Source organism: Helicoverpa zea, chromosome 31 (assembly GCF_022581195.2).
Source record: "Helicoverpa zea isolate HzStark_Cry1AcR chromosome 31, ilHelZeax1.1, whole genome shotgun sequence".
In the NCBI taxonomy this organism is placed as follows: Eukaryota; Metazoa; Arthropoda; class Insecta; order Lepidoptera; family Noctuidae; genus Helicoverpa; species Helicoverpa zea.
Window position 1 is genome coordinate 9073912 of NC_061482.1, and position 17728 is coordinate 9091639.

Below are 17728 nucleotides of genomic sequence, written 5' to 3' on the forward strand. Positions count from 1 at the left end.
AAGGCTTTCGACCTCGTATCTTACGACTGCCTATGGAGAAAATTGTGGTGAAAATGGAGAAAATATCAAGAACTTCCCAAGCGATATCATTAGGATGCTAAAGTATTGGTATAATAACCAATACAATTATGTTAAGTGGGCGGGTGTCCTGTCGGATGCATACGGGTTGGAGTGCGGTAAAACGGTGTAGGAAAAAAGCCACATCAGGTTAATAAAATCTTATCATAACGTGTTGGAAAAGTTTAAGGTGAGCATCGATCAATAAATTGTAGAAATTCACAGATCTGAATACACTGATGTGTGGCTCTGTGTACCTAAATATCTTAACATACCACACAACTTTAATATTATAGGGGCATATTCCAAAAAAGTTACAACTTAAACTTTTTAATTTTAGTAATAAACAGGTTCAATATTAAGAATAACATAAATAATGAATATGCCTTTAGTCATAGACAGACCTATTATTATAAGTGTCGTTTGTCTTTTATAATTATTTTTTACTAAATAGACCTAATCCTTAAAAGGTCACTGAATACTACCTACATATTTTGTTTTATAAAGACGTATTAATCAAAATGTCACTTTATGGCAAAAAATATTGTGTAACTTACCGTGGCAGTATTCGCAATAAACGGACACTTTTTGAGATTCGCCGATGTTTTACATGTTCACTCGCAAGCGCATCTGACGTAATACTAGTTCTGGCTCTTTCACACAATATGCGTAAACGAATAGCGGAACGAGTGAAAGAGACCGAAATAAGCGTAGTCTCTGTTATAGTTAGAAATAGGTCTCTTTTTATTTACAGGGATATAGATCATGCTTTTTAAGGTCAGTTTATTGTAAAAACGAGTATTACAGGAATTTTGAATTAAGTCACTTTCATTCTAAGGGTGCGGTTTAGGCACTAAAATCACAAGCGTCTGTATCGCAAATGAAACAGCACAAAAGTAGCGTCCGGGTCGCAAAAAAAAACGATTACACTGGATTATTGGAGGAACTGAAAGCTGGAGGAGGAGGAACGGAGGAGAATTTCACGAAGAAATGCACAAACATAGGACGAAAACTACAAATAAGCGCTAACGCAAGGAGCAGTCGCCATATTTGTGATGATCAATTTGACAATCGGAAATCAATAATTCACTGTGTCACTATCTTAAATATTATGCAGGTTTATATGTATGCAAATAATTATAATACGACATAAATAAAATAAAATCTTATTAATTAATTTAATTTTAGTGACAAATTATATTTGTATCAATAGTGTCGCCACCTGTGGTGACTTAAAGTAACTAATGAGGGTTTTCTAAAATGGCGTCCACGAGGTGGCAGCACCGAGTCGTCAGGTCCAGGTAACTGTCAAAGTGCTTATCTTTAGGTGATCTTCACACTGCCCCGCATCACGCTGCATCTTGCGTGTCGACGCACCTACGCGCGTTCCTGCGGGAGTGCAGATCTGCATCATCGTGCGGGTTTTTCACGCACTCACGCGCGTAGGTGCGTTTTGTAAATTCACGCACAGCGAGTTCCATTTTCAAATATACACGTCACGCCCATTCAAAATCACGCGCGGCATTGCGGGATTCAGTGTGCCATACCTTGCGTCTCGCCCCGCACCTACGCGCGGGGGTGCGTGTTTCTCCGCATGTATGTGCGTGATCCGCATGAACGCGCGTGGATGCATTTTCAGTGTGTTGGACTATGCGTGTTTTCCATACAAACGGAGATATTTCCATACAACGGAAAAAAAACGCATCCACGCACTACGCTGCATCATGCGGGGCAGTGTGATAATCGCCTTACTATGAATAGTGAACGATTTTAGTGTTTTTTTTTAATTTTATAATTAAAGCACTGCATTATTGTTTTACTATTGAGGTTGAGTAAATAAAAAAAACTAAATCATATTGTGTTAACAAATTTTTCAACAAGCTTTTCCTTAGTACCAGTGACTTTTGCACCCTCTCTCTTAGCTCAATTTTTAGTTCGGAAACCTTATTCTGACCGTAGTCCATAATAAAATCAATAACACTTCCAATATAACAGAATTTCAATAAACAATAAGTTCGGACCCTACAATTCCATACTATTTGACAGCTGTTTGGACCTGACGCATACGAAGCGCTGCCTGGCGGCAGAAAAAGTATCGAAAACCCTCATTGTTTACCGATCGGGCTAGTAGATGTCGCTTTTTGAAAAAAAAAAAATACCCCACATCTGTCAATGTATGGAACTGTCCTACCCCTGGCTGGTGCTCTCTCTCTCTTGTTACGTAGTGCACTGTACAGATGTTTTTGTAATGTAAATAGTCGTACCATTGATAATAATTCAATACGAAGATTTAGTATTTTTAGGGTCTGTTTCAGAATGTATGGATAAAGTTCCAAATAACTATGTTACACATAAATTATTCGGATGATAAAAGTTCCGAATAAGAAACATTGCGTTTCACAAACATAATTTATCTAACACATAACTATCTGAAACTTATATGTAAGTGCGGTGGCAACACCATATACAAACGTTTCGTTTCTTGATGTCATTTCATTAAGTACAAAAAAAAGTAAAAGAAACTACTTATAAACATATTTCAAATTATACAAGAAACATTGATTTACTTTAATATTTTTATAAAATTAGTTATTATCCACATAACGGTTATAAAAACTTACACAAACGATTTTATGGCAAATGAAAATTGCTGGTAACGAAACGCGTTTGACAGTGACAATTACTCACAGTCACATATAAGTATTAGCAGCCGCGCGTGGTAATTTAAATTTTTTATGTTAGTCGTTGGTGTTTGTGTTTCTGTTTTTTTGCTATTCTTGCGATTTGAGTGTACCTCTTGAATACATTTATGCACAGTCATTTCTATGTATTGAAAAATGACATCAAAACGTGAACGAAGCGTTAACTTCAGCCGGGAAGAAGTTGAGCTTCTAACTTCACTCGTTGCTCAACATAAAAGCATTTTAGAAAATAAGAAAAGTGATGCAGTCACATGGAATGAAAAAGAACAGTGCTGGAAGACATTGGAGGCACTATTTAATAGCAAAAGCGGTACTAATTATCGTAGTGCCAAAACATTAAAAGCGAAATACGAAGGAATAAAAAGAAATACCAGGAAAAAGTCTGCTCTAATACGTGCCGAAACGTATCGCACGGGAGGTGGACCTAGTGCTGCTCCTCCTCTGACGCCAGTAGAAGAAAAAGTGAAAGACATGATACTGTTGTCTGTAGATGGAATCGAAAGTGAATTTGATTCTGATCATGTTGGTAAGATCATAAGTTTAAAATTGTTATTAGTTCTGTACTACTAATATGACGAGCCGATCTGTATTTTGTATGTAAGTGAATTATAATACAATTGTCATGCTCTTCTCTTTCTTATTTAATTTTATTTATGTTGCAGATCCTATACAAATAGACACAGTATGTCCTCCACCAACACCTTCCACATCCAACCAATTAACACAAAACATTGAAATGATTATTGCAGACAATAACTGTGTCCAAGTGGATACCAATATAGAGCATCACATGAGTAAGTTACTTTTTCTACAAACCAATTTAACTTAAATAGCCATATTGCCACTTGTTTTAACTAAAATGAAATATTTCTACCAACAAACTTTTCATCCATTAAACTCTTGTTAAAAACTCCATTTTCGTTTTCAGCTGAAGGTCAGTCTACACAAAATGATGACTCTGATGAGGAAGGGCATTCCAGAAGAAAGATAAGTAAGTAGTGTTCCTGTTGTGTCTCCGTGTTGTTGATAAGCACACCTTCATAACATTCTCACCTTTTCTTTTTAATTTTAGGTCAATATACTACACCCAAAAAAGTTGCCAATGATGAGAAGTGGACTAATTGGAAGCCAAAATCTCTGCGCTCCAAAAAACATCCTGCCTTATGTAAGTTCTTTTAATCGTTCTTGTTTTAGTTCATGTATTTAGATATTTTATATTGATGTGCAGTATAACAGAGTTGCAATGTAATGGTTCAACCGTCAACCTGTGGTTTGATTGGAACTCCACTATAGAAGAGACCTAGATTGTATGGGTAAATTAAATGATGTTGATACCAGCTTGTGTAATTTTTACCAATACATATTTACAATAAAGAAAATATCTTGTTTCAGCTGCTGAGAAGATGAAAAGGCCATTCGAAAGAGTAGCTGATGCAAAATTAGAGATTGCAGATTTACAGAAGAAGATTCTGGAGGAAGAATTCTTAAATAAAAGAAAGCAATGGGCCTTTGAAGAGGAAGAAAGGGAGCACAAAAGAGAAATGTGGGCGTTGGAAAAAAAATACTTTTTAAATAAATTTGAAAAATAAATCGTTTTTTATTTAACACAGAATACATTTAATAACCTACTATATTAATGGAATGCAAAATGCCTATAAATGACTATCATTATTATAGTAATGAACCAAAATAATCATTAATTAAATTACTTCGCACTGTTGCATCCCCCACATTTTCTAGACTACTTTGATTCACAACATCGTGTTCATCTGGCTCACCCACGGGGTAAATGGCTTCAAAATGGTCATCTCGCATATCTATTGCAATATTGTGCAACACTGCACATGCCACTATTACAGCCTGTACACGAGATACAGATAGCAAAATTTTTTTTGATAAAATAGGGAATCTGTTTTTCCAAACCCCATAGGTTCTTTCTACTACATTTCTGCTTCTTATTTGGGATTCATTATACAGATGTTCTGCTGGAGTCATAGGAGTTTGTAGTGGAGTAAGTAGGTATGAAGTATTTTCATATCCTCTATCACCAACAATTACACAGTTTCTAAATTCTCCATTTTGAAGTCGTTGCTTTATAAAAGAATTATTAAATATTGTTTGATCATGAGCTGCTCCTGGCCATCTAGCCACTATGTCCAAGATCCTTAACTTTGCACTCACTACAGTTTGCACATTAAAAGAAAATTGTGATTTCCTGTTTCTCCATTCTTCTGCATTGTTTCCACCTGAAAATAATGTAAACAGCATTTATAAAAACAGCTCAATTTGATCATTTGGTACATAGTTTGACAAATAATCCTTTATTTACATTACCATTCATAGTACCTATTTAATATATATTACCTGGAGATTTTATGGGTACATGGGTACAATCGATAGCACCAATAAGCCTTGGGAATTTAGCTATATTGAAAAACTCTTGCTGTATGTCTTCAGTGTTGCTTGGGAATTTGATAAACAACCCACGCAATCGTGCAATAGCTTGTGAAACCAGGTAGACAAAGCGACTGGCAGAAGCTTTGCTTACACCAGAGAAATCACCTACTACTGTAAGAAAGCTTCCCGTCGCGTAAAACCTCAATGTTAACAGTAGACGATTAATTGGCTTTATAGCCAAATTCCTGAAAAAAACATTGGAGTTAGATCAGGTATAGTTACAGTAGGTATATACAATAGCTAGACGGAGCCGAGACATTATAAGAATACAGGCTGCAGGTTAGGTATATGCTTACTTACCTTTCTGTAGGGACAGATATTGCTTTCTCAATAATTGAATACACAAACATCACAGCTTTCTTAGTGAGTCTGAAGCGCGCCCTGAAGTCCGTTTCGTCTAATGTCTCCATATAGTTTATTCTTTCCCGATACACTGGAGTCTTGCGTGGTATTGTGAGTCTATCGAAATATTCATCAAACTCATCTTCAAGAGTCTCAAAAATGTCCATTGCCATTGAAATAGGTATATAATTGTTTAAAACACAACACGAACGAAAGAAAGAAAATGTCATTCAATTTTAACTGTCAAACACACTACTTATGTGTCGGATAACTGTGCTATTTGCCACTTCAACCGACCCATAACTTATCGCTGACTTTATATGACACATAGCACTATTCGAAAGTCGTGAAACGCAAAAAATGTGTTTATCCTACAAATAAGTAACAAATAGCTTATTCGGAACTTGTGCAGAACTTATCGGTACATTGTGAAACAGACCCTAAATGAGATAAGAACTGCACTTTAAACTCATTCACAGTGGAGCGTGTCAACATTAATCATGTCTGGATACGGGAAATTCGGAGCGTTAATTGGTGCCATTGACGAGGGCACTTCAAGTGCGCGTTTTATAATTTTCAAAGCGAATTCATCGGAAGTTATAGCATATCATCAAAAAGAACTTGAACAACATTTTCCCCAAGAAGGATGGGTAGAGCAGGATCCTTACGCTATTTTGGAAGTAGTTACGACTTGTATAGAAAAGGCTGTGGAGAAACTAGAGGCATTGGGAGGCTCGGCTAAGGTAATTTGTTAAATACCTAATAGCTGTAAGTTTATTTTTTTCATTTCATAACCCTAAATATTTGCAATGGATAAGGCTTTGGGAGGGCTTGCAATGACTGCTATAGTGACTTTTGCTAGGCAGCCAGTCAGTACATTATAGTGTAATTGAAATTAAGGAATAGTAATTTTTTTTGGGTAAGTACTAAAAAGTGTAGGCCAATTTTGTGCTGGGGAAACTAATAAAAGTTAATAGTAGGTAATTATTTTATGAGGACTGTGGATATTTAATGTCATTGTTTATCTTGGACACCAATTACTGTTTTGGAGAGCACGTTACAACTGTATATAGGTATATCCTGGCTGTCATTTAACATCCTTGGCAGTTGTTACGGGTAGTCAGAGGCCAGTAAGTCTGACACCAGTTTTACCAAAGGGTATTGGGTTGCCTGGGTAACTGGGTTGAGGAGTTCATATAGGCAGTTGCTCCTTGTAAAGACTGCCACTCAGCTGCATCCGGTTAGATTGGAAGCCAGCATAATACCCAACATAGTTGAGAAAAGGCTGTGCAGATGACGATGATCTGTTTCAATTTTAATATTACAAACAAAGCCTAATTTCAAATTGCAGGATATTGTAGCAGTTGGAGTAACAAATCAGCGAGAGACAACAATTGTGTGGGACCGAAACACGGGCAAACCATTGCACAATGCAATTGTGTGGTTAGATATGCGCACTTCTTCCACTATTGACAAGTTATTAGACACAGTGCCTAACAAAACAAGGAATAAAAACTATTTAAAGGTAAATAGTGCTATTATTTCATGCTTAGATTGTTGTCAACATAATTTAGGTGCATTTACAGTCTTAGAACATCAATAAAATATTGTGTTGCTCCCAGCAGTTGCCTTAAGATGTATGTAAAGGACCGTTGTATTTTCATGTTTTTCATTGACTTCTGGTAGGTTCATATGGAGTTCCGATAGTTACTTGTTTCTAATACTTCTTTGCTTTAAACTGAAAACTGTTGCTAATGTGATTAGGCAGATGATTTTTCAGTTCAATTAGTCCTAATCAGTCACTGATATAATTATACATATAATGCTTTGAGAATATGATTATGGCTTAGTTATAAAATTTATCAGTTGTTTCACACTGCTATAAAGTCATAAGGAAATAGCTTGTGTCATAGCTTAGTCACTAAGCCATGCTTAAATAACTATTTTACAAAAAAATATGTAGGTATTTACTAAAGATTTTCTTCTGTATTGACCATTTTTATTTAGAATGCATAGAAGGGAGTCACAATAGATTATTTTATTAAAACAATTGGATAATACCTTGTACTAAATGACAGAAATGAAATAATTTGATCTGCAATCCTATTATCAATTAATCACCTGCAGTTCCACAGTGTTTGTCTTCTATAAATACCAAAAAAATATTCCTGTTTATGTTTATACAGATATACAGTATCTTTTCAGACCTTCAGTTATGTCTGTGCTATAAACCCCTCTAGTTGAATATACACATGTACTTTATGGTTGAACTATTTAAATAAAGTGGATCTCTGGAGCCCACACACATTCCAGTTAAACAATGCAGTTTATTCAGTTTGAAAATCATTAGTCCTTATTTTATAGATGTTATAAAGTATACAATATATAAAGTATATTAAGTATAGTACTTTGAAATACACAACCATCTGTGTAACACTATCTGTCTATTGCTTAGTGTATTTTTAGTTTCATACTTTATTAAACGGGAACATGCATCAACAAGTAAAGAAATATGATAATGATAGGCTGACAAATTGTAAAGGTCGTTTTACAACATTTATTATGTCAATGAACCAAGGTGTATCATGAACATGATTAATATTGGGAAATGATCTTTTCAATGTGTCAGTTTACCATTATTTTTCTTTTATACTGGTTACAACCAGAAAATTTTACCTTGTACCCTTATGCAGGTAAAATTGTTGAATAGGTAATTAAGATATTACCTGTATTTCACAGTACAAGTGCCACTTCTGTAATTAAATAGCAAGGTATTAGGTTATTTCTTATTGTAATAACTTCTGTTTTCCTGTTTTACAGCCACTATGTGGACTTCCTTTATCTCCATACTTCAGTGCTGTTAAATTAAGATGGCTCAGTGATAATGTTGATGCTGTTAAAAATGCCATGAAAAAAGGAACATGCTGTTTTGGAACTGTTGATACTTGGATCATATGGAACCTAACTGGTGAGAACTATTTGCTGCTTTCTGTCAGATTCACTGAACCCTGTGTAACTTCAACAACATCCATTTCATCCAACATCAAAGCTTCAGTGTGAGAGAGTCAAGGACATTCACACAAACTTGCACATTCATGATACATATTGGTTTCCATGTATCCAGGTGGATGGCTACCTGAATCTCGTTTTTCTTTATTAATATTAAAAGTCAAATGCCAGAGCAATTTCTTTGTTCCATTGTGTATACATATTGTAACCATATTTGCGAATATATGAGTGTTCATAGTAATAGATGGATCTTTCTCACGCCTAGACCGTCATGATTTACTTGGCTCGATATAGATATTATGTTCTTAAATGTGATTGGGTATTTTTATTTCTATGACCATTATACATAATATTGCCGGTCACAAGATTATCCGTGCCAGATGGTGCGCCTATTAATCTCTCATATTCCTAGCCCTAGTGATGTTACAATGTGACTTCATTGCCTCGAATTATTGTCTAAAGCCCTTTGTAGTCGTTCTGATTTCCCCTTGGTTTCAAACTTCCACAAATGTAAGCTTAGATAAGTTTCGATTGATACGCGTCAGTTGCCACAAATATTCGCCTTAGCAGAGCGTATTTCTTTAGCGTCATAATGCATATATTCCATTCCAAACGACAAAAAAGACTGCAAACCAAAATACCCACTTAGAATCAAATGCATAACTATACAAGCTGTTGATTTGCATTTGTGCCATAGTTCAGGAGGAGGACATACAATACGTATATAATCGATTGGAATTACAGTAGATGGGAAATAACTAATATGCACTGCTTTTTTTGTCATTGTAATGTCGTGGTATTTCAGAAGTAATCCAATTTTATGAATGAAATTTATGAGTGATCGTTGCGTATGCTTTGTGTTTGCGTTTGTGTGAGGGCGCAGCGCGGTTTTAAGGCCATTAACACACGCGCCAAGTTTAAATAAGGCTAGATGACATTTACGGAATTCCGAAAAAAAATTAAAGAAAAAAAATTACGTACCAATTTTTTTATTGATTTGGGTCGAGAATCATTAGCAGAATTACCTCCTTGAATATGGCACGGATGCAAATCAACAGCTTGTATAATACTTAGTTCTTGTCAAATATTTGTGAGAATCTATCCATGACCAAAATTCTAATTCATTGGCAAAGGGCCAACTGGATATAGTTAATGTTCTTAGTAACATTCGTTTCTGAATGTCATGATCACTTATTTATCAAGAGCACAATAATAGGACAAACCACACATTCTGTTATTTTTTTTTAATTCCTGCCATCTAAACTTCTAAATACATATTATGTAAGAGCCAATACCTATAACTTTTATTAAATACTATTTCAGGTGGTCCTAATGGTGGAAAGCATGTCACCGACGTGACCAATGCCTCTAGAACTATGATGATGAATATTGAGAATTTGAATTGGGATCCTTTGTTATTGAAGTTCTTTGAAGTTCCTAAGAGTGTTTTACCTGAAATAAGGTCCAGTTCAGAGGTATACACAATACTATTACCACACATTTATAGTTTAGTACTAATCAGTTTAGTATGTACTAATCAATTCAGTACTAATCCTTATTTATTTCATTCAATAATATAAACGCGAAAGTGAGTTTATGTGTTTGTCACGCTTTCACGCTAAAGTGGCTGAAAAAATTAAGGCGAAAGTGTCGTTGAAAGTGATGCAAAATTATGGTTAGCAGAGGGAGCAATGTCAACGAGTTTCTTACTCTACTGTCACAAAAAAAACATACCGGCAGTCAAGAGTAACATGGGTTTTATTATTATATCCGGGTAGTCGAGGTTAGGTAGACAACAGGGTCAAGACGATTTGCTCTGCAGTCGACGTAGTTCCAATACTAAATAGTAATTAAGAACTAATTAGGATTCCGTACCCAAAGGGTAAAACGGGACCCTATTGTTTTCGCTCCTCTTTCCGTCTTTCCATCCGTCACCAGGCCGTATCTCATGAACCGTGATAGTTAGAAAGTTGAAATTTTCACAGATGATGTATTTCTGTTGCCTTGTTGTTGAAAACTAGAATAAAATAAATATTTTGGGTAGCTCCCATACAACAAACGTGATTTTTTTGTCCGTTTTATAAATAATGGTACGGAACCCTTCCTGCGCGAGTCCGACTCGCACTTGGCCGGTTTTTTTTATTTTCTTGATTTGTCCTTTTCAATCTTTTCATTATCAACCAGTGTTACCGGAGAGGACCCCCTTCTCATCAGGTTGCCAGGCAATGCCACGTAACTAGGTTAATGTAAAGGAAATCTCCATGTTAAACTCTGGTACTCATCTGCTTGTGGTTAGACTTGTAGCTGATCCCAACATAATAGGCAGATATTCAGAATAATGGATATTGTTGGATGTTTCAGGTGTATGGTTACATAGCTGACGGACCAATAAAAGGTACCCCCATAGCGGGCTGTCTTGGAGACCAGCAGGCGGCCTTAGTTGGGCAAATGTGCTTACAGAAAGGCCAAGCAAAAGCAACTTATGGAACTGGTTGCTTTGTACTTTATAACACTGGCGACATTCGCGTTAACTCTGCCAGGGGTCTTTTGACCACTGTCGCCTATCAACTAGGAAGTAATAGCCAACCATTTTACGCCTTGGAAGGATCGGTAAATGACATTTTATTTAAATAATAGGCATGATGACAAATTTTTAAATTCCTTTGTATGATGTAGGTATACGTCTATTTTATATGAAAAATTATTAATTTTAAGAAAATGCGAAGTTTTTTTATCAAATAATTGCATTTTTCTCTGTCCACTTTGAATCCGGCGCGAAAACGCTTGTCAGTGTCATGTCGTCACTTGTGACGTCACGACTGAAATTATAAGACGCAAGTAAACAACGCTCGTGCAATAATTAAGTTTTTTGTGTTATTAAATATGAATTCGAAAGGGCATAGGTGTTGTGGGGTCCCCCAGTGTAAGAACACATCCAAAACAACTCCTGATGAGTTATTTGTGTACGTTCCTCACAATAAAAAAATACGAAACAAGTGGCTTAAACTTGCAAGGCGAGATTCAAAAGCAATATTGCCCAGGGTACAACTTTATTTTTGTGAAGATCACTTTGATGTAAGTTATTACATAGTTCTCTAGATTCTAGCTTAGTTTATAATGTAAATAACTATTTCGAGGTTAGGTTTTATCTCTCATTGTTTTTTAATTAAACTAGTATACTTACATGGAAGTTTTAACATTTCTAAATTCAGCTGAACAAAAATCTTTATTTGATGCCAAAAACTTTCCCAGCATTATGATATCAATTCTAGGCAAATTAGCGCTGTTTGCCTTGATAAATCCGGGCTCCATAACTCGTGTTATAAACAATTAATTAATTAAAAACAAAGATCGCAGTGGAAGTTCACAATAACGAAATGTGACGTTCGCGCGCTTTCGCGCGAGTTGTTTTGAGAAATGACGTCACGAGCTCTGATTGGTGTTCAAGATATCATGGCGGATTGCCTTATTTCGTAATTTTATTTTATAAAAATACATATTAATCACATTATTAATAAAGAAAACAATGCGCGTTTTATATTCCAAGCTTCAAGTTTAATTTAATAAATATATTATTTTAATGATTTTTGATTACTGTCATCATGCCTATTGCTAAAGAAAAAAAAAATCTAATAATAATTATTATTGGTTAGTATGTATGTCCCATCATGGTGTTTGTAAAACACGTAGTTGAATATAGAATTGTTACGCAGAATTTAAATTGTATGTTACAGGTAGCTGTCGCTGGAGCAGCATTAGGGTGGCTAAGAGATAACATTGGTCTTCTAGAAAGCGCTAAGGATTCACAAGGGCTAGCAGAGAAAGCAACCGATAATGGCAGTGTTGTATTTGTGCCAGCTTTTAGTGGCCTGTATGCCCCGTACTGGCGTCAAGATGCGAGAGGGTATGTTTTTAACATTTAACCTTTTAAGCGCTTGGCTAAATATCAATTTCCGTGACCCTAGCGCGCGGCTAAAAATCGACTTACTACTTACTTATTATTATTTTTTTTTAATGCTTAGAGCTATGAAACATAATTTGAAGTAATTGTTGTAAATAATCGATCTATTATAATAATAATTTTAGCTGTACCACGCAGTTAATTACAAAATTATAACGAAAAAATGTGCATGTTCTTAGTCGTAGAAATACGACACGCGCGCTAGGGACACGGAAACATGTGTTAAAGGAGTTCAAAAATATTTTGGATGATATATTTTCTTTTTATAAGAGTTAATCGTTTTTCAGTGTAATATGTGGCATTTCTGAAGATACGAACTCAAACCACATCGTTAAAGCAGCCCTGGAAGCCGTTTGTTTTCAAGTGCGTGATATTTTGGACGCTATGAACGAGGATTGCGGGATACCTCTTCAACTATTGAAGGTAATGATTTTTCAATGGTTCAGAATTATTCACGACATGTGTTTTTTTATGTTTTCTTATGTGTTGTTTTAGCTACCGGCATTGACTATTCTTTGCGCTCGTCTTTTACCGGGTATTTATTAACACATTTATGGGCTGTTAAAAATCAGTTTTAGTATTCAGCAAAGTCACTTTTTGTCGAATTTAACAGAAATATTTTCTTTCTTTGACAGACTGTGTCGTTTAGTTTGAAATTCATTATATCCTGGTCAATTCGTAACCTATAAGATAAGGATACCCACCCAGATAAGGGAATTAGTTTCCACGGGTCGCGAGTGATCACGGGAAACAGCTATATTCCATCTGCAACTCCATTAAACTAGCGCGGTTATTAACGCTGAATTGTTCTCTGTATGAGAAGAAGCCCGTACCAAGCAGTGGGACGATAAAAAGACTAATGATGATGATACTCCTTTTACTTTAGCATTAGACAGAAGGGTAAAAAAGTTCATTTTGCAATAACAAAAAATAATTGGAAAAAAGGTGCTGATGAATTGAGAACTTCCTCCTTTTTGGGAATTCAATTAAAAATGACAGGAAACAATTGCTACAGACAAGAATTTGTGTAGAGTTCAATACTTATAATGAATTTGAGTAACACTTATCATACTTAGTAATTTAACCATCTACGTCCTGAAATACAGGGCTTTGTTTTAATGCAGTTTTAAAGAAGCAGGGGTGGACAGTACCAGGAACGTTTTCACGTCACTATAATTCTACCAAATGCTTAATTTTACCTATTCCCTTCATAAGTTGTGGCAGCACGCATTGCACTACATTGTTATTACAAGAAGACACATTTCATTGATTAAATGTCTGACCTTAATTGAAAACAAAAAAGGTCTCATTCTTCTGCTTCTACGAGCCCCTTTTTTCTTCTAATGTTCAAATAAACAGAGTGTAGATAGTTTTAAAATAATATTTATAATACTTGTGATTTGATTTGTTTCAGGTCGATGGTGGTATGACTTCCAATGCCTTAGTCATGCAAATGCAAGCTGATTTAATTGGTATTAATGTCATACGGGCTGGATTCACTGAAAGTACAGCGTTAGGAGCAGCACTCGTTGCTTATTGGGGTGTCGAACCTTCCAAACAGGGTTCAGCTATACCGATGACAAGTGGTACCACATATTCATCTCTCATTACCGATGACGAGCGTGATATGAGATACAAGCAGTGGAAAATGGCTGTAGACAGGTCTTTAGGATGGGAGCAAAACTAAAAACAATAGAAGAAGCCTTATACGAAACCGGACAAGTTCCAATTGAAAGCAATAATACAAAACAGACAGATCACATATTTTATATAGTAATTTACTGTACGACACAGATACAGCTTTACATATTTAAGGCCTTTTTATAACCATATCTCTACGAATAATACCTATATACTGTTAAGTGCTATACGTTATAAAAATCGCTTAAACGCTTGCGTTAGTAGTAAGTAATCTATGTTACTCAGCTTACGGCTACGGTTTTATTTCATTGGGATTGTTTTCTAAGATCATTCAATTTTTTCTGCTTTTCGTTAGTAATTCAAGTACATAAAAAATTTTAAACATGCCATTGTTACAATATGAATGTTACATGTACAGTTAATTTATATTTTTGTAAACAAAAAGTTGATTTGCGGCCTACAGACAGGAACTCGTGCAAGAACTAAAGCTATTTAAAATATTCGTCCGGTCACTCCTGGTCAACGTGGGTTAGCAGAAACATTAGGTACCATCAAAAGCGAGCTCACAGTGTTTTTCCCATACATAAAGTAGGTACAACTATCTAACTATGGTCTTTCTCCACGAACTCAAAATTACTCTAATATTTAATGTGCGAAAAATATTAATAAAATACTTCATTCTTATATTGCTTGAAAGTGCATACCAAACAATTCACGCCTAAATAAAAATACTTTTTACTTTTGTCCTACTATACGTTTTAAAATTCAACATTCAACTCAAATTGAAGACAAACTCCAAACGAATTTATTCAAAGTAGGTATAGTAGGACTATTTTCCTATCCAGTACTTACCTAGCAGTGTCATGTTTCAACTACCGAGATGAAAAATATACAGTCAAATGATACAATTGAGTCGCTTGAGGATGACTCACGTCACGACATATAATTTTGTCAGCTGATGCCATCCCACGCACAAGTTGTTATCCCTGTGGACCAGGAGGAGTGTGCCAGACTATAGCCACATACACGTGAGAGCAAGTTCTATCGCTCCTACCTGTTGTACCTACACGATACGTTTAACGTATTTGCGGTATATTTACATTCCATGCTATTTAATAGCTTGATTCGGCGTACCTTTTAATTATAATCGTACAAAATATCTGTGATCAAATAACGTAGGTACCTATTTAACTTACAATATCAGCGCTCGAAGTGAACAGTTTGTGTTGTTATTGACTTAGTACTAGCGATAAACTATAAAATGTTATACGCTGACAATTTTTTGTTAAAGAAAATAAGTTTCAAGTTATAAGCTGATACATTATGGCGTATAAATCCTAAGGTAGTGATTCGCGGGCGCGGGTGAGTGTGGTCGACTTGACTATAAATTGGATGGAATTCACCAACCGATTTCTTCCTTTATTTATTTCTTGCACACCAATTCTCATTTTTTTCATCTGCCACTTACCTATATGAGCATGTATGAGTTTTCGTTTAAAAATAAGTGATCGTCGTCCATTTTATCAAACGCTGACGCGCAAACGCCTTGCGGTTTATATGTAAACACGAAATCGAATCAGCTGTGGCGCATTTAGCAATCGCAGAGCCTATAACAAAGTTAACGCGAGGCCTTAATTCACCGACAATTTCGACGTCTATTTTTCTTAAAACAATTGTTTTTATTTTAAATCAAAGCAATCACAATACACTTTGGTCATGAACTGCTTTGATTTTATTGCGTCGCTGGTATAGGTTCCTTTCCAGTACCTACCTAGTTAGATACATTACAAATTCTTGCGTAAAGGGTTTCGAAGCCACCATAATAAAGTGCTAGTTCCTACAGGGTCAATTTCCCTTAATGTTAGGTATATAACTAATGTAACACGCAGTGCGTATCCTATACCTACGTAATATATGTACTTGTACTAAGGCGGACCCTAGACCTACAATAACATTGTGCACATAGACATCAATTTGGCACAATAGCCTAATGTTGCGCAGTACAAATGTTCGTCTGGGGAGCGCTTACTATTTAAGATTAGAACAATACTATTGAACTACCGTCAATTAATAAATTATATAATAATTTTAGTATACAGATTAACTATTGTTGGTTAATCCAGGAGTTTTATATTTTATACGAAGAGACAGTTGCATGCACAACGAGAAATACTGAAATGCTTAAGGCAACTAATATTAATTAGGTATAATATGTCTACGCGTAACCGACTAACGCCTATTTTCACCGATAGCATAAACGCCAGTTTTCTTAAAACAACTTGTTAAATTGAACGTATAAATTCATACTAAACAACTGTATAGGCACTAAGAAAACAGTTGTTTTAAGAAAACTGACGTTTATGTTGTCGATTGTCGATGGGCTGAGGCCTAAGCACGCATTGCGAGTGTCTGGCCCGTACAATGTGAGGTATAACTGAATATCTTCTCCGGTGGACATATTTATACGGGTACGGGTTCGGTTGTCGAAGTGGGAAAAGTATACCTGTGGCTTGATTCTGCTAATTAAATAGTGTGACAGTTGGATAACAATTGAATCTCAATAGCAGTTTTAACCTTAGCGAGTATTCTGCTACTAATGTAAAACCAGTCGTATTCCAATGACATTTCATGGTTTGCCATTGGTCTATGGGGTAGTTTGCTCTGCAATCGGACCTAAATCATTTGCAGACAATATGATCCATTATTGAATCACAGAAAAGGATGAAAACAAAAAAATGCGGAATGCCACATATGCTTCAATTGTAATTGAATCTTAGTTGGATATCAATCGTATGTTGCTCAAGTAAAATTAGCAGAATTAAGCCCCTGGAGAGAGAAGTGGACAAGGAGTCATAAAAATCATGTGCTTTCTAATATTATACTACGAAGAAACATCGTATTTATTGTAACATTGAATTAATCATATTTGTTATTCAATATTGATATACTAGATTAGGCATTAGAAATAGATACCTATAATGTAGATAAGAGCGTAGGTATTAGATCATTGTTGGGATTTAGTGTTTGAATATCATATGGACATTTAGATTTGGTGTTTTAATAGACGCTATTGTCATTGTTTTCATTTTAGTTGGTTGTAACTATATTAATATAATAAACTACTAAGTAAAAAAACTATTGTTTGCTTTCATTGTCTCGGGTTCGAATCACAGGTCGATCCGAAATCGCTTTGTGGATTTATGAAACTTTCACAATTCAGCCAGGAATCTGAAAGTCAGTGATGCGTCGGTCCTGCGCCTGGTCTCTCTCCAGTTCTGTCGGATTGCCGTCCCATCGCTGTATGAGAGTGAAGTAAGGGATAGGGAGTACCTGTGTCTGCACTAACGCTTATGCCCTAAGATATGTTCTGCGAAGCTGGTTGATCTTGTATGAGTAGCCTCTGTTGTCGAAATCGCCCTTAGGCGCCATTATTATTATCCTTTACTGCAAACTAATACATTCTAACATAAAATGCGGATAATGTGATGAAATGCTAGCTGTTAACCCGCGGGGTTACATCCGCGCCTCGACGGAATTACATCCTGCACTGGATACGCAG

At 35.6% G+C, this 17728-nt stretch overlaps 3 protein-coding genes across 5 annotated transcripts; 2 read left to right on the forward strand and 1 right to left on the reverse strand.

The window, feature by feature from the left end:
* The first annotated feature begins 2234 nt into the window (after positions 1-2234).
* Positions 2235-17217, forward strand: LOC124644828 (glycerol kinase). 2 transcript variants are annotated; one of them, XM_047184426.1, is made up of 9 exons: positions 2235-2358; positions 6002-6301; positions 6910-7083; positions 8379-8526; positions 9891-10042; positions 10929-11177; positions 12302-12471; positions 12816-12951; positions 13943-17217. In XM_047184426.1, the coding sequence occupies exons 2-9, from the start codon at positions 6059-6061 to the stop codon at positions 14213-14215; spliced, it is 1545 nt and encodes a 514-aa protein (XP_047040382.1). In that variant the 5' UTR covers positions 2235-2358; positions 6002-6058; the 3' UTR covers positions 14216-17217. The 2 variants fall into 2 exon arrangements, with proteins under 2 accessions (XP_047040382.1, XP_047040383.1); XM_047184427.1 differs by lacking the exon at positions 2235-2358 and having other exon boundaries at positions 6001-6301.
* LOC124644830 lies at positions 2366-4349 on the forward strand. 2 transcript variants are annotated; one of them, XM_047184429.1, is made up of 5 exons: positions 2366-3285; positions 3422-3553; positions 3688-3750; positions 3832-3924; positions 4152-4349. In XM_047184429.1, the coding sequence occupies exons 1-5, from the start codon at positions 2895-2897 to the stop codon at positions 4346-4348; spliced, it is 876 nt and encodes a 291-aa protein (XP_047040385.1). In that variant the 5' UTR covers positions 2366-2894; the 3' UTR covers position 4349. The 2 variants fall into 2 exon arrangements, with proteins under 2 accessions (XP_047040385.1, XP_047040386.1); XM_047184430.1 differs by having other exon boundaries at positions 3694-3750.
* LOC124644829 (putative nuclease HARBI1) lies at positions 4333-6000 on the reverse strand. Its single transcript, XM_047184428.1, has 3 exons — positions 5517-6000; positions 5124-5401; positions 4333-5005 (listed from the first exon to the last, which is right to left on the reverse strand). The coding sequence occupies exons 1-3, from the start codon at positions 5786-5788 to the stop codon at positions 4431-4433; spliced, it is 1125 nt and encodes a 374-aa protein (XP_047040384.1). The 5' UTR covers positions 5789-6000; the 3' UTR covers positions 4333-4430.
* Positions 17218-17728: the final 511 nt, after the last annotated feature.